The sequence below is a fragment of the Aptenodytes forsteri genome, unplaced genomic scaffold, assembly GCF_000699145.1.
Source record: "Aptenodytes forsteri isolate BGI_AS27 unplaced genomic scaffold, ASM69914v1 Scaffold53, whole genome shotgun sequence".
Taxonomy (NCBI): domain Eukaryota; kingdom Metazoa; phylum Chordata; class Aves; order Sphenisciformes; family Spheniscidae; genus Aptenodytes; species Aptenodytes forsteri.
Window position 1 is genome coordinate 3,331,803 of NW_008795909.1, and position 23,728 is coordinate 3,355,530.

General features: G+C 43.4%; 1 protein-coding gene across 1 annotated transcript in view; it reads right to left on the reverse strand.

The window, feature by feature from the left end:
* Positions 1–1,210: 1,210 nt before the first annotated feature.
* LOC103903316 overlaps positions 1,211–23,728 on the reverse strand; it is a 39,626-nt gene continuing 17,108 nt past the window's right edge. The window contains exons 5-11 of the mRNA XM_009284506.1: positions 20,752–20,988; positions 19,258–19,337; positions 17,789–17,991; positions 12,937–13,145; positions 12,343–12,415; positions 7,613–7,730; positions 1,211–1,406 (exon numbers count right to left, since the gene is read on the reverse strand). Coding sequence (XP_009282781.1) covers positions 1,211–1,406; positions 7,613–7,730; positions 12,343–12,415; positions 12,937–13,145; positions 17,789–17,991; positions 19,258–19,337; positions 20,752–20,988 — 1,116 coding nt within the window. The remainder of the gene's footprint in view (positions 1,407–7,612; positions 7,731–12,342; positions 12,416–12,936; positions 13,146–17,788; positions 17,992–19,257; positions 19,338–20,751; positions 20,989–23,728) is intronic.

Here is a 23,728-nt window from a genome sequence, read left to right on the forward strand (position 1 = left end):
CAAGTATCTTCTTGCACTTTATCCACGATAACGATGATAGTACGTCAGCGAGATGCATACCTTACAATGCGGCGGTGAATGTCAAGTCTGAAGCCATTATAGCAATTCACCACAATAATGGCTAGCCAATGTATGGACTTGTAGCACTTAATCAAAGTAATGACATTCATCCACAATTATTTATGTTATGGTAACAAAGAGCTGCCAAATGCAAAACAAATGACATGAGGATTTGCAAGTGAATTCCTTCCCGTAAATTCTCCTTAGGTTATGCTTAAAGGCCCTCAGGATGGAAGTCTATATAAATTCAGAGCGTTACCAAAACGGTGGTGTTACTGTGCCACGTTTTACTGCCTATAAGCGATGAACCCAGCGCTATTGCCGAAATGAGCTCTTCAGCCAAGAGAACTGTATTGATATCATTTGAGCTGGCCCTGATTTAAACTCTTGTCTTCAGAATTTTAAGGGGGGGGGGAGGGAAATTTTGGAAGACGACCTTTGCTTACATCTGCATATCAAGGAAACCAAAGAACCAGTTGTATCAACACTTATACATGCATTTAACTTAAAGTGTATGAGCAGTTCCCACTTACCTCAATGGGCTTTGGATTAGAGCCATTATGATTACCAGCCATGATTCTCTATTAAGTGCAGTACTTTTCTTTCAGGGGCATTTATGTGGGTGTTTGTATAAAAACACTGTCAAAAACTAAGAACACCAGTAAATATAAAATGGCAACATTCAGGTTCAAATGCAATGAACTAATTTATTTTTTTTAACACTACATCCAACTGTTTTTTACCACTCACAGATGTCACTGGAACAACTTGAATACAAAAAATCGCCTAAGAACAATATACTACACAGACCAGCTAATATTGATTGCTTTAAAAATGCCCCCTGTTAAACTAAATAATAGCCAAATCTCACTGCAGTAAATGTGCCTTTATATCATTAAATACTTTTAACAGAAATCTGAATGCATAGTGAAAAACATGAAAATGTTGAAAATGAAGGATTACTTTTGTCTCCCCCCCCCCCCCCCCCCCCCGAGTCTCCAAAGCAACACTCGAAAGAAGGAAACAATCATTTCAGATCAGCTGGCCACTTAGCCGCACAGGCCAAAACTGGGACTAGACTAAGCTAAACTCTAATACGCGCTTTCCAAAGTGAACCATGCCCCTGAGAGGGGAGGCTGGAGGACGCCCCTCACCACAGGCTCTGGCCACCCTCAATGACCAGGTTATGGCCCGTCATGTAGTCTGAGGCTTCGGAGGCCAAATAGACGACGGCAGCCTGCAGGTCGGTCGCCTGAGCCAGCCTCCCGGCGGGGATGTCCGCCAGCCAGCGCCGCACCAGCGGCTGCAGGTCCTTGGAGCGGATGAGCGGCGTGTCGACGATGCCCCTGCAACGAGCACACGCACCAAGAGTTTAGGACTGGGTTTTCCCCAGAAGGAAAGGCAGGACTTACAGGTTTTCGAGATGTTAATTCGGAAGGAAAACCATGGAATAGCACAAAGGAGATGCGCAAGTCAGACCTGCTCTGCCTCTGCTGAAAGTCGTGATGCAAACTTTGGTAACGCTTCTTTCCTATTGCCTTTCGCTGCCGATGGGCAGGCTGAGAGGCTTTCTTCAAAGCGAGTACACACATACTATCTTAGCTAATAGCAGTACCCCCTTACTTTTAGGTTACTAGTTGTAATCACCAGTTTAATTTTTTTTATAGAAAACAAGCATGGCATTGGAACTGACAGCGCCTTGAACCGGGTCTGTAGCGGCTCTTGGGAACTGTCATCCTTCTACCGATTTCTCTTCTCATCGCTTCGCAGCATAATGTCACACAGCGCGTTTGTGTACGGCCCAGAAACTGAAAACAGCCCGACTCCCCGTATGTCAAAAAAGGGGGGAAACAAAAGCCAGCACCCTTCCCAGCACCAGACCCTTTCCACACAAAAAAGGAGAGGCAAAGATAAGCACAGCACGCCCAGTGCGATTCCCCTTAAACCAATACCCCGACAAATCACACCGCGTTCACCTGTCTTGCCTCTTTTACATTAATGAGTGACTACACCATTTATTAAAACTCTGCTAAGTTCATTTTCTTCAGGTGCCCTAAAAATGAGTGATGCTCCAGAAAGCACAATGCAGGGCGAACATCTGGCTGGCATTTATGACTTTAACTGCGACTGATTTGTCATACTCCTCCTTAACAACATATTTGTATTTTGCAAAATGTATAATTTTTTCAGCCCCTGAACAAATATATTTACATAACTGTGTCTAACGAGAAATTACATTTAACTTCTCAGAAATTACAATAACTAAAACCTGAACTGCCAATTCCACTTCATTAGTGTGGTGGAAATGCATTCCAAATGTTAATAAAAATTCCAACATGCTGATAAATTAGCGCTTCTAAGGAGCATGTGACACCTTGGTTAACATATTCAACCTCAATTATATTTCTCTTCAGCACCCTGTTATCTGGAACCTTTGCTGGCAATCAGAGGTGCTGTTTTTCAGCGGCCAATTTTCTAGATAATGTAGCTTATCAACACTGTGGGTAAACTTGCCAATGAAATCAGGCTGCACTGAACCACACACACGCTAATTGCATCTCTTTTTTATGCATATTTACAGACTGTCACTTCAAAGAAATCAGTGGCCCATTGAGGCAGCCAGTTAGCTGGAAGAATTGCCTCTTGCAAATGAAAATTAGCAAACAAGCTAGTGATAAATATGAAATGAACAAAGTATAAAAATACCCGTTTTGTTCTGAAACTTCATCGGCATCCCAATTTATACTTCCAAGGAAATAATTTTTTGAGACACACTGGATTCTGGGTACGAGATTTACCTTTTGTTTTAAATGAAGGCTGAAATCTGCTATTTAGTCTGTTACGAAGTGGAACTAATTCAGACTTTCCCCCAAACATTTCTGTTTTCACTAATCGGGCAGGATTTAAATATCGGCTTTATTTTTTATTGTAATTGTCAATAAACACCAGAGCAGTTCAGAAACACTGAGCGATGCAGCTCACTTAAGCTCTGGCAACGTAATAAAATCAAACACATTCCAGTACAGGACTGCAGACGGTTTACTTATTTCCCCCAAGCACAGCCCCCTGCTCTCCCCCCTCGCTCTCCCAAACTCCTCGGGAACTGGTTTTCTTCAGAGAGAAACGTGCTTTGAGCAGCAGATGTGAAATATGTTGGACTCCTTTCCCTTACGTGCCTCTCACCGTGCTTACAAAACCATCAACATAATCATTCTGGCTTTACACTATCAGAGACCAGAATAAGATCCATATGATTTTGAATTTTTTTTTAATTTACATATATGTTTTAACCCCAAGGGAATGCAGATTAGGGAATACGACACATAGTCCTCCAGCACAACAGATTTTGCTAAAAAGAGGACATTTTTCAATCTGTTCGGAAAAACGATCTTTGGTCTGATCACTGCAACCTGTGATCACAGCGCTGTGCCTCTCGCTGGACCTTTCTTTAGGTTCACTTCAAGGAGCAAAAATTTAGATGTGTAACAAAACTTCATTACAAATTTTTGTTATAGAAATGAGAAAAAAATATAGCGCAAAACTTAAAAGTTGCAAACACACATACTGATGGCACTATAAATATTAGGCATGTCATTGATACTACACATCTTCTGGGAAAGCTTTGGTGCCAAGTTGGGCAATTTAATGTTGTCGAACCCTTTTAGGCAGATTTTAGTTGGCTTCTAACCAGTTCCAGCAAAGACAACTGCCAATGCATTAATTCCCTACCTCATCTCGTATGCAGTGCTGAGCCTATCAGTACTTTCTGTTGCATGTCAATGTAATATCAAACTGCTGGTTCCTTAACGTTAGACGTGAGCATCAATATTTCATTATTGATACACAGGACAATTTGAGACATTAGGAAAAAAAAAAAAAAAACAATTGCCTAAAACATTTCCACTTCGAGAGACACATTAGGAAAAATATCACTTACCAGATACTTAACTGGAATTGTTACGTGCGCTCAATCCCCAAATGAGAGCAAAAAAAGATTCCATCTGTGTGTGTAACTTGATTTCTTTCAGATGAGTTATTAATTTGAATGAGTTAAGTACACTCCACTTAATCAGGAAGTGTTTAATCAAGAGATCCACTTAATTGGGACATCTCCCAAGGAATTAGATTTAAGTCCAAAGATACTTACCAGCAACGACTGCTGCTTAATGGGGATAGTAATGCTGCTTAATTGGGACGCCTTCAGGTGATGCTGGGGCGCTCCTTCTCCTGCCAGCTCTGCCTCTCCTTCCCCTGTGATGGGGTACACCCAAAACCTGCGGTGATCCCGCCCTACCTGCTTTCTGACTCCTCGTACCCACCAGGCTAACGGCACCGTACGGCTGCCTCCGTGCAGTCCCAGGGGAGCCAGGCAGGCACGCTGGGGATGAAGCCTCTTTGCCCATCGCAGCCCAAACTCAAATCCCTGCAGCCCACCAGTGGGGAACGTGGTTCATCCCCCAGGGCTGCTGAGTTTCACGGGGTCCCCGACAAGCTGGCCTGGCTGCAGCTGTGGGTTGAGCTGAAGATCAACTTCCAGCTGCCCATCCCAAAGGTCATCACATTATGGCATTTTATGCCTTGCAAATCAAGCAGGGAGATGCAATTACCCCAAAAAATGGACATTGATTCATTGTAATGCCTGCAAAAATGAAGGGTTCCAATGCTGCATGTGCCAAAAACCAGAGACCCTCAAAAGTCCCCTGCTCTATCACACCCAACACACTTTGCATGTGCGGGGACCAGGAAAGGGACTAAAACGCACCGTGGGCAGCCAGGCACCAGCCGCCAGTCAGTGCTCTGTAAAGGTCCCTATTCACACCCAGGTCCCCTCTGCAGCCTGACCCCCACATCCCTTTTGGGAAGACTCCAGCACCTTGTTAATTTTGCACGGCATCCGCTGTGCAGCAGGCTATGTGGCAATTGCACTAGATGGTGGCGTAAGGGCTGAGCACAGTTTCCACGATGCACGGAGACGCTTGCTGCTGCGTGGAGCAACAGGCAAAGTCAGCCAAAGCACCCAGGGAGACTCGGCCACCTTCTCCCCATGGGCATGAGGCTTGCCTGGCCAGCACGAGAAACCTGAATCTTCAATTTTATAAAAGCAATAAATTATCCTAAGGACTCTGCCATAACATTTTATGCATTGCTAACTTTTATGCATTGCTCTGCATAAGTTTTATGCACTCATTAAGAAATCAAGTTGATAAAAAGTGACCAGATAGGAAGTAGGGAAAAAAGGTCAAAAGGTTTGCATGGTGAAATAATGTTTAAGGCCAGACTGGAGTGTTTGGAGCTTCAGACAGAGGTACGCTGAGAGTGCCTTAAAGCATTAATGCAACTGTGAGTGGGGAGGGCAAAGGACTTAAGGACACACTTAAATATTTTACTTATCCAGAGATTATCCTGGGTACCATCTTGCCACATATCTGTGTGCTCCTCACACTCCTCAAAATACCCTCCTGTTATAAGACGGCTACATGCTAGGTTGGACATCCATGCTCAGAAAGACTTGTGCATTTGGGACATTTTCCAACCCTGCAAAGTACTCTTACGGCATCGACAGATGCGCTGTTGCACTGAGGCTACTGCCAGGTGTCGGGTACTAAGTTCAAGTGGGTTGAAGATGCCCCTGTGCCTCAGTGAGTCACGTCAAGAGACACAACGACGAGACCGGTGGGGTCCACAGTTCTGGGGATGGGTCCAAATCTGCACTGAAATGCAGGTTCACATCTCATACAGGCAGAAGGGTAAACGTGAACATTTATTCACTCTCAAGCGTGTGTGGCTTTTGCTTCTGGTGAGGAGGGATCTGAACTATACGAACCGCTGTAGGCTCCTTCCTCTGAACGCTACCCAGAGCTCCCTGGGCGGCCCCGGCACGAGGGGCTCAGCCAAAGCTTTGAACCAACGGGAGGAAAACTCTGCCTGGCTCCCGGAGCGGTTCAGTCCGGGTCCCCGGCTGTGTTGGGGGAACCGCTCTGTCCAGATCAGGGGACCTTAAAGACAGCAAAACATTTGTCCTCTGTGCGCCTTTTCTGGCTATTCCTCCACAAAGAAACCCCCCGTCCCTTCCTGTTGTAGGATTTTGAGCTCAGAGCTGGAGTTAAGACAGGTAGGGATGATCAAAATGCAACCCCGTTTTGGCTTGAAAAGTAGAAAAAGAGAAGCATGACTATTTTTTCTCCATGCTCTGGCAACTGCCTCTAGAAATATAACTTCTTCAAATATGAGTGTATGCTTCCAACTTATACAAAACAATGAGTTTTGATCATTCGGTGGATATTTTTTAAATTTATGTAAGCCCTCTAGAAACGGGTAATTCCTCATCTAAGAGCCTCCGTGATTGCTGTGAATGTGGCACTACTATCCCACCTCTATTGGTAAAGATTACTCATGTGTTTTCAGACACAGTTTCTGCCAGGTCCTACCGAGCTTCCCTAATGCCCTTCATCTCCCCTGGCTCCCAAAAGCCAGTGTAAATTCACCAGCACTAGTTGTGGGAACGCTATTGCAGTGCTGCTAGCATTGGCCTGGGGAAAATCCCATTACGAAGTAAGATGCTGGTTAAAGAATCTGTGGATCATATAGAGCGACGGCTGGAGTCACTGGTATAATTAGTAATAAATAATCATAAGCAAGACAGCTAGCACAAGGAAGCAGAGAGCAGACCGACAGTAAAAACAGAGGCACTTGCCATTGAGCTCTGTGATATTTTTTTTTACTCCACTTTGTGGATTAAAATACGTAATTTGTTTTTCCTAATTTGATGTACATTATATCTTCATTATTACAATTTAACTCCTGGGTTAAAATCCTGCCCTTCTTACTTACTCTGATTGACTTCAATGGTCTGCGGAATTTGACCGCTTCCAATTAGCGCTATCCACTTGGGTTTCTGCTTAGCATTATCATGCACTGTTAATTGTTTAATAAAATGACTGTGTTGGGCATGTGTGTGAGAAACAGGGAGAGAAAAAGTGTATGTGGCAAGGAAACTCTCCTTCGCGAATAAATACCATAAAATAAAACATACAGCTTTAAGCCTCTAAAAAGAAGGAAAATGTAATTTGTAATAAATATATATATATATATTTACAAAATTACACCTGGCCTCCTGTGACTGTCAGAGCTGAACAGTATCTCAATTACAGCAGTACAATGTGGCTTTTAAAGTGCCTATATATTTGTCTCAAGTAAAAAGGGGAAAGCAGTATTGTCTATTAAGTGTCAAAAGCCTTTTCTTTAACTGCAGAAGGCTTGGACAGACTAAGGAAATATTTCATCTGGAAGAGAAATGCTAAAAACTACCCTTCACGTTACTGGAAAACCTATTATCAAATGCTAAAACCTCTTCTTTAATCCCTGAGTATACACAGCAACAGAGCAGGCTTGGTTCTAAGTATTTAAACCTTTGTTAAGGAAAAGACAACATAAAAAGGGATGCAATCCACCTGCTAATTAGAAACTTTATTTGCTGAGATACTGTTCAGCTGAGCTTTTTAGAACATTTCATTCTCTTTGTACTTTCAAAATGAGACTGCATTTTACTTACGGGGAAATGCAGTTGACTTTTACTCCTCTGTCAATCCACTCGGTTCCTAATGTCTGTGTTAATTTTACGACCCCGGCTTTTGAGGCGTTGTACGCCAACTGCTTCTGCGGGTGCGGGACTAGAAGGGATTCAGAAATAGAAAATTATTTATTCTCCACAAATTAAGATAGCTTAGGCGCTACATGGACAATTCCCTGCATTGAGATGAACTATTTGCCATTTTCCCTGATACTAGGCAGGGAGCAGCAAGAATTTAGCCACCCACAACACAAAACTCTAAATCTGTATTTTGCCGTCCAACATTTTTGCCTCAGCAGCTGGGCTGCTGGGCAAAAATGGAGGGGGAAAAAAAAGAAAGAAAGAAATTTTAAAGGTTCCGTATCTGGGCAAAGCCAAAACCAATGTATCAAACATACATACTCAATATTTGACTACTCCCAAAAAAGATAAATAATCATATACACACATGCATATACACATATGTGTTTATATACAAAATACTTGTACACTGTAATACTAATAAACTGTAGTATAGGATAATGATATGATATGATATAATATGATACGATATAATATGATATAATATGAAACAATATGACATAGTATAATATAACATAATATAATGTAATATGATATAAGTGCATAATAGATTTTATATAACATATCTTTTATATAGCTTCTTGGAACAAATTATTCTCCTTAATTTTTACATTATCTGTAGTCTGAAGCAAACACATCATATTATCTAATCAGTGTTTGTGTGGATGTGAGCACAGGTGCGTCCCAAAAATTCAGAACACCCACCACTTTCAAAATCTGAAGCTTTTGAAAATGTTTCAAAGATGTCACATGTCAGTCAGAGAGGGAAAATGATCGGCTTGCTAATTACAATGTTCAGGCTTGTTAGTGCTGTGTGCTCGGGTGGCTCTGCCCCTCCACCAGCTCTCACGCTTGCAGTATTCCCAGGAAAGCTACTTAAGGACAAATCCCCAGTGGGTGTAAAGTGCTTTAAACCCACGGGAGTCAAACCAAGTCGGTCCAGCTGGTGGGATTTACACCCACGAAGTGTCTCTCCTTGGACTTTTCTGGCTGCCATCATGACTTCATTAAACAAATCCAGTGCAAAGCACTGATCCATAATTAGCACCGTATCGGTACCGAGCGTCACTGAGATGCTGACCCTTTCACGGAGGGAGAGTGGGGAAAATCAGTGCTAAATATCAGTAATCGCAAAGGCAAGCAACTGTAGCCTGCAGGGTGAGGTAACGCTGAACCCTGGAAGCAGGTGTATTGCTGCGTTCGTGTAAGGTACAGCAGGCAGACCCCACAGCATTTTGGTAAAAGCACATAAGTGGCACTGGTAGGCGGCATTAAATTGGTCTTAATTTATTAAGTTAAGCCGGTGCATCAGTTCTAGATCACTACTATCCATGGTATCCCAACACATCCACTGTTGCTTTTATTGACTAAAACTATTGGTTTTGAGTATGTCAATTTAAAGGGTGAAAAGATGATGATAACAAACTGAGTTACCCAAACTCTGAAAGAGCCAAAAGTCCTGCAGCCAAAAGAGCTGCAAATTACCGAGGACGTGAATAAGGACCTTTGCCTTGAACATAGATGTTTGTGAATAGATTTAAGGCACACACGTGATGGGAGCAACAATTACTGTTTCTTTTTTTCTGCATGTGCTGAAGGTTTGCTCAGAATTCGGAGGCCTTCTGCTTGCTACAAAGAGCATTTCACACCACGGCCCCCCTCTGCCAGCATTTATTCTGCGCTCGTTTTTTGTTCAATATGAAATGATTCGCATTTCGACCAGCAGAACCGCTCTGCCCTCTGCGTGTGCCTGTCGCCCCTCAGACACAGTGCGCCGTGTGGGCTCTCGAAAAGATGTGGAATGTAATTTCTTGATTAATTGCCATGCATCAGCTCCAAGTTACATACAACTTCGGTAGTTAACCTTCTGACCTCCCAAAAGCAGTTCTTTGCTAAACTTTCCAAACATGTCTGTCTGTGATAAATCATTCGGCGTTTGCTAAGAGGAGAAGAGTTTTGGCACCAGCTCTGCGCCTCTAGTGCACGTGTGTAGGAACAGCAAGTTGCTGCAAGCTATCAGAATCAGCTTTCTGATTTGGGGTGGGTGCTCAGACAGGAATTTCAAGAGTCCTTCCTTGTAAATGCTTTTGTCTTCATAAGAATATCTAAGGAAGGTAATTCAGAAGATGAAACTTCCCCCTCCTGAGACACTTGGCCTCTCTCAACGGGGAGACCTCAAGATGAAGCCAACAAGCATTGTGAAGCTCCAGCGCTGGCTGGGCTCTCTGCAGCTGAGCACTCCGCACCGCCTCCTCTTCCCTTACCTAAGGCGGTCTCTTATAGACAGAAGAGCAAATCTGCAACCCTCCAAACTCGAACGGGGCTAGAGCTTGTGAATAAAGCTACGCCTCCAGCAGTGTCACGAAAACAATCTGAATTTGTAAGGCTTCTGGGAAGCAAGGGCACTCGCTCCTGTTTCAGATGGAGAAGATGGGAGGAAAGCAGATAAAAATGCTGCCAACACCAGCTGCGTTACATTTTAAACACCTGACACTATGCTTTTGCAACCTTGTTCAGTGCATAAGGCTTCTAGCCTGACCTTGAAGCAGCCATGTAATGTTAATGAGAGGTGCACACAGATAGAGAAGACCAGGCCACTTACCACTAAAGATATTCACTGTAAAAATTACAGATCTGAGTTACACCTGTGCAAATCGCAGAGCTGCAGCAGCCTCGTCTCCGCTGCTGAAGCATACGTCTGGAATAATTCCAGCGAAATACCAGAATCAAAATACACATATGCAAAATGTATGCAGCTTATCTTCAATTAATTAAAACTGATTCTGAGCAGTGTATCTGGAAAAATCACAAACAAAAACCTCCCTATCCTGCTAAGCGTCTCCTAATTTTCCTGTATCTCTGAGGAAGGACTCAACCTACAACAACAAAAAAAAAATATCCCCTAACTATTTCTAGAAACATTTCATACTATGCCAGTTGGCCAACATACTTAAATAACCAACCAACCAACATATTTATTTAACATTCAGCAGATGGACATGATATGAACATCGTGGTTTTCAGTCGTAGTTTTATAACTACTAGATTTTTTCAATGCCAAGATTCAAACAGGTTCAGAAGGTAAACACATCTCTTCGTCTCTTAACTTCTGGCCTACCATGCATTAACTTTCAATGACATTTAAATGCGTCTTGCAATGACCCTTCCAGGCTGCTCTCAGGGTTGCTTTCCAGTGTTCTGCTGGAACAGTCCTGCTCCGGGACCGATACCGCCCTTGAACCTGATCCCCATGTGGGTCTCGGTGGACTTGGCATGCCAGCCAAGGAGGTGCAGCCCCCAGCTGGGGCTGGGATGGACGCCGTGGTGGAATGGCATTACCTCCCGGCTCAGCAGAACTGTGCCAGGGCCTGATGGAGAAGCTGGGAAATGCCTCTCCTTAAGCAGTGAAGAGCGCTTCTGGGCTGCAAGAGCAAGGCCGGGAGCAGAGTGCCAAACCAGCAGACCCCCAGCTGGTGCCAATTTCCAGAGCTCCATAACTTTCTCTAGGGTGGAATACTTCCCAGTAAATTTTGCGTTGCGACAATGATGTGGATGGTGACAGCCCCAGACCAGAGCACCACTGTGCAGAGCAGAACACAAAAGTCTGTGGCATTTGAAATTCAAAGCTTTACATTCTTTTCAAAACTATTTTTCTTCGGGAGATTTTGTAACTCTACAAAGCTGGGGCAGAGGGATGGTGCCTGTGTTTAACCATAAGTAAAACAGCTGGTAAAGACACTTGAAAAAAAGATTAACAACAACATTATAAATGCATTTTTGAAGAAACATTTAAAGTTACTGCGCAATAAACTGAGCAGAATGTCACAGAATGTCAAACTGGGCACAGTAAAAATAAATGTTATTCCCAAGGAAAATAAAAAGACTGCATATTTATGTAACATTCAGCAGATGGACATGATATTAATACAGGGGTTTTCAGTTGTACTTTTATAGCTACTAGATTTTCTTGCCTAACTTGGCAACCCAAGGCACCATTTGATTTTTGGATTTGGACAATACTGCAACAGATGTCCAGACCAATAAAATAAATTCCTAAAGGGCTATGCTTAATTTGTGTAATTGATCAAGTTTTGTTACATGGGCCTCAGTTCACCAGCATGTAACTGCCTTCCAGATTAGCTCAGCAGTAGGGATTTCATTCCATATGTTACAATGGTTTATTGGCGCTTTTGACAACACTGCTGATTCAGCAGCGTTGGTGGAGACACCTGTTGGCAACAATAATGAAATAAAACCCACGGGTACCGGGGCGAAGACCGGCACAAAAGCTTTCGGGTGGCTTGTAAACATCAGAGGGACACGGCTTCCCGCACTCAAACGCGTTTTCCTGAAATTACTGGGGAGTGCACCAGCACCCCTCCCATGCCATCAGTGCATCGGAGTCAGAGAAGGTGGCTCCTCCTCTTCTATAAAAAGTAATAAGTGCTCTAAAACATAGAGGACAGATAAATGTTGAAAAATGATATCAATAAAAATTTTGTAGTACATTTCCTCTAATACAAAATGTCAGTGATTTACTCCTTCCCAATACAGGTTTAATTGATTCAAATAGCATTGGTAGTAATTAAAATATGGATTCTGAAGCACAACTGTTAGCTCTCATCACTCACCTATTAAACTTGCCATAGATGCTGTGTTAATTATCTTCCCATATCCTTGATTCAGCATAACGCGGCCTGCAGCCTGTGACAGAAATTAAAGGAAAGACCAGTGACCCTTTTTGTGATTGTGCTAATAATGACATGATAATAAATTAGTCTTCACTTTTCAGAAGAGTTTATGTGCTAACACATTTTTTTTAAGCACTTGATATAAAAACTTGGTATAAAAATGGCTGATGCAGGAAAAATCCCATTGCCATTTCAGACCCTCTTCATTGTTGGCAATTTTTTTCAAAATACTCACTAATGTTGGGAATGGCCCCCCAGAGCTTTCTGGGTTTCAGGAAGTGTCAACCACCCTCCAAAAAACCTGGCCATTCTTAAATGCCTGGGCTTGGGCAGCCAGTAAGTACCAACTGCTTTTGAAAATGTTGATCAAAATCTGTAATGGATATAAAGCAAATCTCTCCTTAACTCCACCAAAACTAGGACCAATTTTATTGTGATGATTAGTAATAAAGTGTTATTCTATCTTGGTAAAGTAAATGCTTAGGAAGTTATTACCCATTTGCAAAACAAACCAGTGCAGCGTTTCACACTTACTTGGCAGCACAAAAATAATCCTCGTAAATTAACATTGAAAGTTTTGTCCCATTCTTCTAGGGAAGTATCTTCACTTGCAGAGTTCATGTTGATTCCCGCATTGTTGCATGCAATGTGAACCGTGCCCCAGCGAGCTACAATTGAATCCACAATCCTTTGCACGTCCTCGGGTTTGCTTACATCTGCTGCGAGGGCAATGCTTTTAATCCCTGCATTAAAATAAGAGCGATGAAGTCCGTACAGGAATTCACAGAGAAAGAAGAAAAAAAATCTATTTTACGATTACTTATTAATTCATATATGTACGTATTTTATATATATGCCACCTTAATTCATCGCTCCACAAATTGTAGCAAAATGTGTGTTTGTTATTGTAATACTGCTGTTAAAGTTGCTGACTGGTGCGAGGTTTGCTTGTCGGAGGCAAACATAAAACCGAGGTGTGACAGTGGAGTTTGCCACTCCACCAGGACGAAGCTTTGAACACTGCACCATCTTCTGTCCAAACCCTCAACTGCAGCTTCCCCGTCCGTGAGCGGTTCCACAGGGAGCATCACTCGTGGGTGGAGGGTAACAGCCCAGGAACAAGATAAAGCAAAGGACTCTTTCACTTGCTCGAATGTAGATGCTTTGTTATGCCAGTTCCCCCCAAGATGCTGCAGAAATCAAAGCAATTTGTCCAAAAAAGTGCTTTCTGGATGAACTACAGCATCCAGGCAGCTGGCAGCCTCAGGCAAAACCAAACCAGTTTTAGGTGGGAGCCAAGTGGGAATACCTGCAGGTTCCCGGGTATGGTAGTCATGGTGCCTGGCCTTATTTATTGCAAATCACACCACCAGAATAACACAAACATTCAGAAGTTAAGAGATTTACTGGATTTGAAACATTTGAAACAAAAGTTGTACTTTTTTTCCTAGAAAAATCCAGGCATTGACTTTTGCACCAGTGCCGATTGATGAATAGCTCCATTTAATTTACTGTCAAAATCAGCTTTAAATACCCTTATTATCAAACAAAATAAGCAGCCTACTGAGGCACCTTGGGGTGCTCCTAGGTGCACCTAATGGGGATTACACCCATCCTGAAAGTCAAAGGCGGCTATCCAGTAAGGGCTGTGGTGAAATGGGTCTTAACTCACAAGGAGGGGGGCAGCTGCTGGGGTTGGATCAGCAGTAGATCAGCAGTCCGCAAGCAAACAGTGCACAGGTGGGAAGTTACAGCTGTTAAGATCTGTAAAGCAAGATTTTTAACTTCTATTTAAATGGAAAAATTATTCCCCATTGGTCCCTCTTTTAGATCATTCTAATAAAAAATGTAAAAGAAGCCTTAAACCTATCCTAGGAGAACAGGAGAAGACTCTCCCACAACGAAGCTTTGAGATGGAGACTTCCATGAAAGCAAGGCAAAACGATAACTGCCCAGTGAAGTTTGAAGAAAATGACAGGCAAGCAGCTTTTGGATGGAAAAGCTCTTCTTGATCTCCAGTGCCTCCAGGAGCCTGCCAGAGCGCACGCCCCGAGGTGATGCTGGTCTGGGGTGCTCCCCGTGTTGGGCCATGGGAGCTAAAGTCCCCTCTGGCCTTCAGCTATGCCACGGTCCCCTTGCTTTCCACGGCAGAATAAAGGGCAGACCCATAATACAGCCACCTACAAATACGAATGCCCCTTCTGCCACAAAACAAGACCTCTTATTTTATCGCAGGTTTTATGCTAAATATGCTGAAAGAATAAGAATAGCCAGACAGCCCCCGTTGCTTCTCTTAATTGTTACCACGACATGTAATGTACAGGAAGCTGCTGCAATCTTTCTTATTCAATTTACAGACGAAATGGGTGCAAGTGTGTTACTAATGGTAACAGAATGAGGCTCTTCACCTGCCCTCCAACTCTCACCCCATTTATGGCTTCATCTTATACAATAGTTCACAAAAACAAGACAAAAGGTGCCACACGTGAGTGTCTAGCGAAGCAGTGAAGGCACGCTCACTTCAAACCAGACTCCCACACTTGACCTTAATCAATTCAGCTGATATCTCTCCACTCTGAGAGAGGGGAAAAAACCACTTTCTGTCTCTCCACTGTCCCCCCAAACCGTCTGTTAAAAATAATAAATAAAATAAACTATGGAAAAATAGCTTAAAATCTGTAGTCCCAACCAGAGATAAGAAACCCAACACATGACGCATGATGGTAGCAGTGCATCTCTACAGTCCTCAGTTTAGTTTTGTGATGCTCGGGGAGGCAGTTTTATGATGAGAGGGGCAGGAGAGGAGCCCAGTGGCTCCGTGCTGGAGAGGCATCAATGTGGCGGAATCTGCTCGAGGTGCCCTTCTGCAGGGGACATGTACACAGCCCCCTGCCACGGGGCTTCATCTCTGGTGTCTCAGTATAAATGGAAGTAATGCATTGCAGATAGACAAGAAGATCAGAAGTGACATTGTGGGGAAGGCATTTGCATAGTTTACAGTGAAAATGCACATTTTAAAAATCCCATCAGACTAATTCTTCCCTTAAGGTACAGGCAGTGATTCCCTGTGAAGACAGAAGGGTATGTAGTGGAAGGTAACCCTTAGGATTTTTTGGTTATGTTTCATCATTTTTGGTTCTTCTGTCATGATCCATTAGTAACTGTTGAAAAAGGTATTCACACAGGATCTAAAAACAAAGACGCCTGTAGCCAAGGGAGATACACCCGAGCTGTCTAACAAAGCTAAAAGTGAGATAGATCACAGAGGTTCTGATGTTTAAAACTCATCATGAAATGATGGCACCATCCCAAAAGACAGTAAAGGCTCCTTGGTGTAAGAAGTAAAGTGGGTTTAAGAAAGCTAAGCAAAATGTTTTGAAAAAGCATCGGTATGGGAATGACTTGGGGCACCGTGTTTCCAACTTTGAGTTAGAGATCCACAACCAAAGAGGAAAAAAAAAAAAAAATCACAGCTCCTTTGTGCTTATTATAGCCGGAAAAAATATGTATTAATACTACGATTGCTTCAAATTACTCATGTGAATATTTTGAGAGTAAAGCTAGCTGAACCTTTTTGTCAAAATTTATTTCCAACAGAGTATGTTACTACTTTGAAGCCAAAACGTTTCATGGAAACATATTGATTTCAACAAACGTTTTCAAGGAAAAACTTCTGAGGTCCAGGCTAGACTGTCTAGTTACCTCTGGAGAGAAAGAGATTGAAAACCTGACCTTTTCAGATCCTTTCCAAAAACGGGCATTTGGATATAATTCCCTTTCACAAAAGCATTACAAAGTTTGGGGTTTGTTCCAACAAGGAATGACAATAAATTTGAAACCTCAAAAACCGTCATGAGATGGAATAGACGTGCCCTGACCAGCTGCACTGGTCAAGTTGACAGAGAATATGTGACCTCAAAGGATAAAGATGTGTAAAGACTGAGAAGCGAGATTTTTCTTTACTTTAGACTGCAATAATATTTGCTATGCCTCATGACCTCTCCGACTGCATTTTGTAACACCCCCTCACCTCCTCTGGGCTTGCAGCCCACCGGTGAAGGAGCAGAGATGTAGGGCAGCCATTGAAGGATGGATGATCAAACTCCTACTGAAAATGCCCTGGAGAAAAGTTAAGTTAGTTTTCAAATAGGCTGTTGGCATCCAACGTCTCATGGCTCTATCAAGTAGCCCATTTCTATCTGAATAGCTCTACTTGATATGCAGGATCTCACTGTGAAAAAATGTCCAAAAGGCAAGATAACTTGTAGGGCACAGCTACTTTGCGCCAAGACCATATGGCTTCAGTGCATAAGAAAATGAAAAGCTTCAGGGAAGGAGGGACCAGATGACTCAAGAATTTGTAATAGGAGCTGGACACTTTCTATTCTAGGTTGTCGGGATCAGACCGGCGATCAAAGCTTTAACCAGTACACTGATACTCAGTGTAAAGTGTCCCCTGCTTACTAGAGCTGGGATCGTACAGACGGGGACTTTTTAAGATGCTCTCTGTGGAGGCTCAGGTGGTATCAAAACCAGAACTGAACCATTCCTCACCATTCCTCACACTGATTGAGACTGGGTGATAGAAATACATCTGCAGGGGCTGGTTTTGCTGGAGAATATGGTTTCCAATGGCCCAATCCCTTTCTGAAGTCAGAGTGGAAACAAATACTGGTGACTTAATCCAAACAGGGATGTGAAAATTTCCTGGGTAAAACTCCGTCTTTAGAGGCAATGAAGTACTGAACTTCGAAAAAGGCTCAGTTGTAATCTCACAAAAGGAATTATAAAATGAGTAACACTTCCTTTCTTTTCTCATTAAAAATATATTTCCAGTTTTCTTTTTCCCCCTTTACAATTGCAGTTTAGCATGACTCCAGGGGGAAATTCAATTTTATGTTACATTTTCTGGTTTTACTGCTAAAATAGAAGTGGCTTGTAGAGGATTTTACCTCTTGTTTGGGATTTTAGTTATTATGTCTATTAGTATTTTGTTCCTATATCTGATCTTGCATGTTTGAAAGAACTATGGATGGGGGTTTCAAAAATGACTTTGCTTCAGTTTGAGGGCACAATGAGAGATTTAGGTTGACAATATCTCTACCCAGTTTTGGTGTTTTGGCTCATGGTCCAGACATTAGGTATAGAAGAGGTGCCAGGGAGGGGATACGTGCTAACGAGTTTGTAGACCATGTCTGTCATCCACCCTTAGTAAAGCCTGAGGTGCCTTGGCTGCTGCACGATCTACTATGAGGAACATCAGGGCTGGATGAAAAAGAATTGCACCGCAGAGACAGGGTCAGGTTTGAAACAAGGAAAGCAGCCCATTACAGCACCCGTCACCGGGTTGTGTATAGCAGGACCGGCAGGTCAGTCCCGTGCTTACCTTTGAGGCTGAGCTCACACACCACCGCTTCTGCCTTTGCAAGGACCAGATCCACAACGGCTACTTTAGCACCGGCTTCCCCCAGTGCGTGAGCAAAGGCTCTTCCAATTCCCTGCCCTCCGCCTGTGACATAGGCCACCTTGCCATCCAAACGCAGCCGGTCAAGGATGCGGCGCCTGTTATAACCCCAGAAGACATCATCCCTCACCACTTCTTTCTAAAACAAAAACATATATACATTGCACAGTAAGGTACAAAGCTCAGTAAGCGATAGCTATGAAGGACTCTGCCTGTGAGAATGAGGTGGGAGCACGAACAGGGATCCACGTCTTCTTGGCCCATTATTTAATACAAAAGGTATGACTAATTCAAGCCAAAAAGCATCCTTATCCCCACAGATGGTAGCCTCAATAGGAGCACTAAGGTGCAAGACAATGGAGCAGAAGGGCTGTGGTTTGGGGAGATGCACTGACCACTCCACTTACATGAGAGTAGTGTATGGTATTTTCCGACCCGGCTTCCCATGAGAGATGGGTCAGGTACAATGTCTTAGAAGATGACTGATTAGGTCGTCCAGTTATTTCACCCCCAGGGCCCAATCCTGCCCTCAGGCTCAGCTGGCTCCAGGAAGGCACGGAGGCTAAGAACAAGTTTCCAAAGGCAGGATTTGGCTCAAGTGGAGTGCAATCAAAACATCTTCACAAGGCTAGTGCGCAAATAAAGATACCAGCCAGTAACTTACACCAAGCTGTCATCTGATCAGCTGCCATACATCATTTCCCCCTGACTGGAATCAAAATGGAAAATACAAGATGTTTAAAATACTGGGTTTGAAATGCCAGGAAATGCCGGTGGGTGTAGCTTTGGGAGCACTCAGGAACTGCAAAACAATCAAGATGTTTGGGTCTGGATTTACCGAGTTAGGCCATTATGATTCCAGATGGGAATTTCATTACAGCTGGATGATGCCCGCTACATAAAATGGAGAAAGATAAAAGCACCATCTTTTCCACAGGACAAGCAAAATCTAAGGCCATGAAAATATTAAGCTCAGAGACCATAGGAGGGCATCGCATGCTGCCTTTGGGCAAAACAAGACTGCTGCAGAAATATTGCATTGGTTCATTACAGCTGGGCCCCAGCTCCATCTGCCCACACTCCCCTGCATGGGATGGACCAAAGAGCACCGGGCACAGACACCCGGCGAGCAGCACGCCAGCTGCGCCAGGGATTTATCACAGCACCAGCGTGGCTGATCCAAAAGACTTTGCAAGGAATCAGCATTTAATAGCTTTAGTGTAACCCTGGACTAGTGAGGCTAATACGTGCCAAGCCCTAAGCTGGTAAGTCCATGCTGCACAGCACCACGGCACGACAGAATGTGAGTTTGGGCTCTTGCCACCAAACCCCTGGAAATTATTTTGTCACTGTCCTCAGCAGAGTCAAAATTTTCCCAGAAAGAAATACACACCTTGGATTCAATCACTGCATCTGGAGGTGCCAGGCTCCTTCGAATGATGCTCAGTCCGCTCCGCACAGGTAAAATTATCTGCAAATATGACGTATACACACACAATTCTCAACTGCTTTGTACCTGGCTTTCTATTACCCGAATTCCACTAATATGAAGGATAGTCCTTCCTTCCTTAGGCCACAGTACCTTTTCTCATACTGCTATTCTTTAGCCGAAATTCCTTCCAACACAAATATGTCAGGCATTTGTACTTGCTCACGTTCCTCTTCCAAACTCACGGCTTCCACAAATGCCAGGAAAAAAAATGCAATTTTGTCTCTCCGTTTTCTAAATCAGTGCCAGCTGCTGAGGCTTCTGGATTTCCACTGCCTGGCTAACGCTGTCATGAGGATATACCAGTCTTATTCTTGGAGCTCAGCAAACCATAACAGCAACACTTTGGTGTTCTTCAGCATTTGCTAGAACATCTGTCCTGCACCCATAGATTAATGTCAGCAGGTTTTGCCACCTACCTTCTCTGATACCATTATCACATTTCAGTGAAAGCTGCACTCAGTGTTGGAGATTCAACACCAATATCAATCTATTAGAACATTAGATATGGAAACAACAAGATATTTGTATCCATTGAATGGCTCACAGTAAGATTCAGGGCATGGAAAATTGTCATTAATTTTTCCTCTTCTACAAAGAAAAGCTGTTGCTACTGGTATGTTGATGATGCAATAAATACAGAATCACAGGAGGCACCTCTAGAGGCTGTCTGACCTGCAGATAGACAAGGACCTTAAGCCTACGAGGCACGTACCAAAACCTCCTGGGCAGGAGGTATGGCAGGCGGGAGCATGGGAGGGAGGTGGCAGACCTCGCCTGTCCCACCACGGGACCAGCCTTACAGTGCAGAAGGGCAGGCAGGGATCCGGCCATCCTCGATGGCTCCCCTCAGCCACAGCAGCCCCTCTGCCGCCCCAGTACGGCCGTGGCACGGAAGTAAGCTTTGCAGGCTGGTGGCTACTGCCCTGGGGTAGCATCATTCGTGCCTGCTTTCAAAGCCCTGAAGGATATTTGTTTAATTTTGCCTCTAAAACCATAGCATATTTTTTATGCACCCTGTTACTTCTTTTTTTTTTTTCCTCCTGCTGGAGTAGGACTTTGTTGACTTCTATTGTGCTGGTGATGCCCTACAGCCTCCAGAGCCTTTAAAGCGGAGCCGGTTCCTTGGTTGTACTGTAGAGCTGATTATTCACTCTTAAGTGCTCCACTTTTATCTTGCCTTTAACACTGTGTATGATGTAGACAGAGAGTAGGGACCATTTCTGAATATAGAAGCTCATACACAGAGCTCAAGTGAGGTGAATTATAATAAAATTTGAGTTCATTTTAGGTCCCCTGGATAATGACACCAACAAAAGAAACATTTTTAAAGAGTACTTTGCAAAACCCATAGATACAGTACCACGGGCACCTTAACCAATTGCATTGCACTAACCTGCTCAACACGAGGATCTGAATTAATCACTGTATTTAATTTTCTGACAGCTAGTACATTTTCATCAGATATGTTCTCCAGGTAGACTTGTCCTTTTATGAGTGTATTCTCTACACAGATCACTCCATCCATTCTCAGCAAGTGGTTATCCATGACAAAGCTGTAGTAGTTAACAGCGTTCCTTTGATCAGCATCAATAAAGACTATATCAAAGTGCTCGTCCTCAGCATGTAATGCCTGGAAAAAAATTATGTTGGAGAAAACACTAATTATTTACCTGAAAATTTAAAGTCTTGCCATTAAAATGTCCTTTATATAAAACCCAAAACAGAAGGAACCCTGTTCTTTTAAAGTAACATTGCTAGAAGTACTTCTGGAGATCTTGGGAGTTTTCTATGCTTTGCAAACAATTCTTCAGCAACGCTGCTGCCCAAAACTCTGAACCTCTCAAAGAAAATCAGGACATAAAAGAGGATGGCTCATCCCAGCTTGTGAAGTTGAGTCACAGCAGGAACATCTGCATATCTAGAGTCAAAGGGAATTGATCCATCAGGGTATGGGAGAGGACTGGCATCAAACCCTGCAGCTGAGGTGCTGCAATAAGTTATCTCTTCTCAAAAGAGTAACTATCAACAAATTGAAGAGTGGTGATTATGTCAGTCTTTGGGAAAAAGAGGCATAAGGCTGATCCTGGGAATTGCAAACTACTGAGTCCCCACTTCAGTAGCAGGAAAATGGTTGAAATCCCAATTAATAACAGAATTGTAAAGCACATAAAAGAACAGGTCATGATAGAGATAAAGCAGCACAGCTCCTGTGAAGGAAAATGATGTTTCTTTAATCAAAAAAAATGCTTTGGATGGCTCAGCAACAGAGAGGATAAAAGAGAACTGGCTGCTATCATCTAATTGGATTTTCAGAAATGTGGCACACCTTCCCTCCAAGCAGGCTGCTGATGATAATGTATAAAAGTGTTGATGGATGACCAGATGGGAGCCTTTACAGCCTTCTCCTGTGGCAGTTAATGCACTTGCTGCCCAAGAGGCTGCTATGGAATATTTCAGATTCCATCTGGGACTATTTAACTGCATCTGTGTGCGTTGCAATGAAACAACAGCTCATCCACCTATCTCCGCAAGCAGAAAAGCTTTCAAGTCTTGGCATTTCGAGTGAAAAGAGAAACAATTATGTTTTCCAGAACTCACTGTTTCTACCACAACTTTTAACAGCACTTCTTGCATCCAGATTTCCCTTTTGTGTTTGGAGACACTGTGCACAATGAGTGATGAGCGATCCCCTGAGATGTACGAGAGAAAGCATCAATAACAAATGGCAACAGAATGTGAAAAACTAATTTGTTTTCAGGAGTGAGGTTGATGGCTCCCAAACAGAGATTTCAGGAGCCTTTCTGAAGCAGGGAGCGCGTCATTTAGACAAGGAAATAGCGGGAAGTGGATCATTCAAGCTCTGAATTACTCTATTGTGCAAACTGGTGTCATTGTGGGCTTGTTAGTGGTTAAGAAATTAAGCCTGCCTGAGAGCCTGGATAGTCACACTTAACTGCAGATGCTTGATAGCACAGAAGCTCTGCCAAAAGCATTCATGAGTCTGCATTTAGGACACCTTTTGATACTACACTATAATGAAAGAAGACATTAAGGCCAAATATATGCTGGTTTATAATAAATGTAGCAGAAACTGGGACATCTGGTTTCCTGGGATTCATCTTTTCATTTCATGACCAGTACGAAAATTTTGCCCTGGTTACCTCTTGAGCTGTATTGGGTGAAAGCAGCAGGAACATTTTTGCTACTGTGGAAGAGCATCTTATATCAGGTTGCAACTTAGCCAGTCTGGCCAATGTAGATACTTCATGAAAGGTCAGAAGATGAAAGCTGGGAGGAGGAGTCCATCGGGAAGAGAGATTAGAGGTCTCATTCCCCAGGGAGAAGAGCCAAAGCCAAATTCAAGTAATTATTGTGACTTATCACTACTTTCTGTCTTGTAATCTTCCCGGGCAGAGGAGGTGGGGGGCAGACATTCAGAAGCAGATGTGGCCATCTCTGAACATATGTTACTACTGCTCCGTGGTATGGCTCCCTAATGAAAAAGAATCTCACTTTTATGCATTGACTTCATTAGGTCCATATGGAGTTGTGTAGCTCTTTGGATATTAGCTGGACTCCTCATTTCAGCCCTCTTTCTGTACTGTCTACCTGCTGACAGCTTATCTCCTTCTTATCTATCTTCTGATACAGATAAACCACCTTTTAACTTTACAGCTTTCATCCTAGGAGGGTGCCTGTGTTGTATGCGTATCCAGCACATGGCTGTTTTGTCCTTGCACTGCCTGGCTGTGCAAGGCGACCGTTTGGAAGGCATTTCTCTTCTGCCTGTTCATCGAGTCCTGAATGGCCAGCCATGAAAGTCAGTTAGGCACCCTTCATTTTTCTAGATACCGAGTACTAGACACCTATATGGAAATGCCTGAATCACTGCCTTGGAGTTCGTGCTGCGACCCAGTCATCATTTGAGCTTCTTGGTTCCACAGCTTCAAGACTGCTGTTGGGTTTTCCATGTTTAGTTGGAAACAGCTCCAGGCCTATAAGGGGAATCCATGAAATTCCTTGAACCAGCTTTCCTCTGGAGCAGCCTCTACACAAAAGGATAACAGCCACAGGAACGGGAAAGTGCTCCATTTCCCGGAGCTCCTTGGCTAGCAGAGCACGGGTCACCTGGACAGGCAGTCACCGTGGCCAGGGTACCACACTGGAGAGGATTTCCTCACTGCCAGCACCCACTGCTGAACCAAGAGAGCCAAAAAGAAAAAGCTGCCCTACTGGTAGCTCTGATTGCGGACCTAAGCACTGGAAATATCAGTGTGGAGAGGGTTCCCCACTGCCAGCACCCACTGCTGAACCAAGAGAGCCAAAAAGAAAAAGCTGCCCTACTGGTAGCTCTGATTGCGGACGTAAGC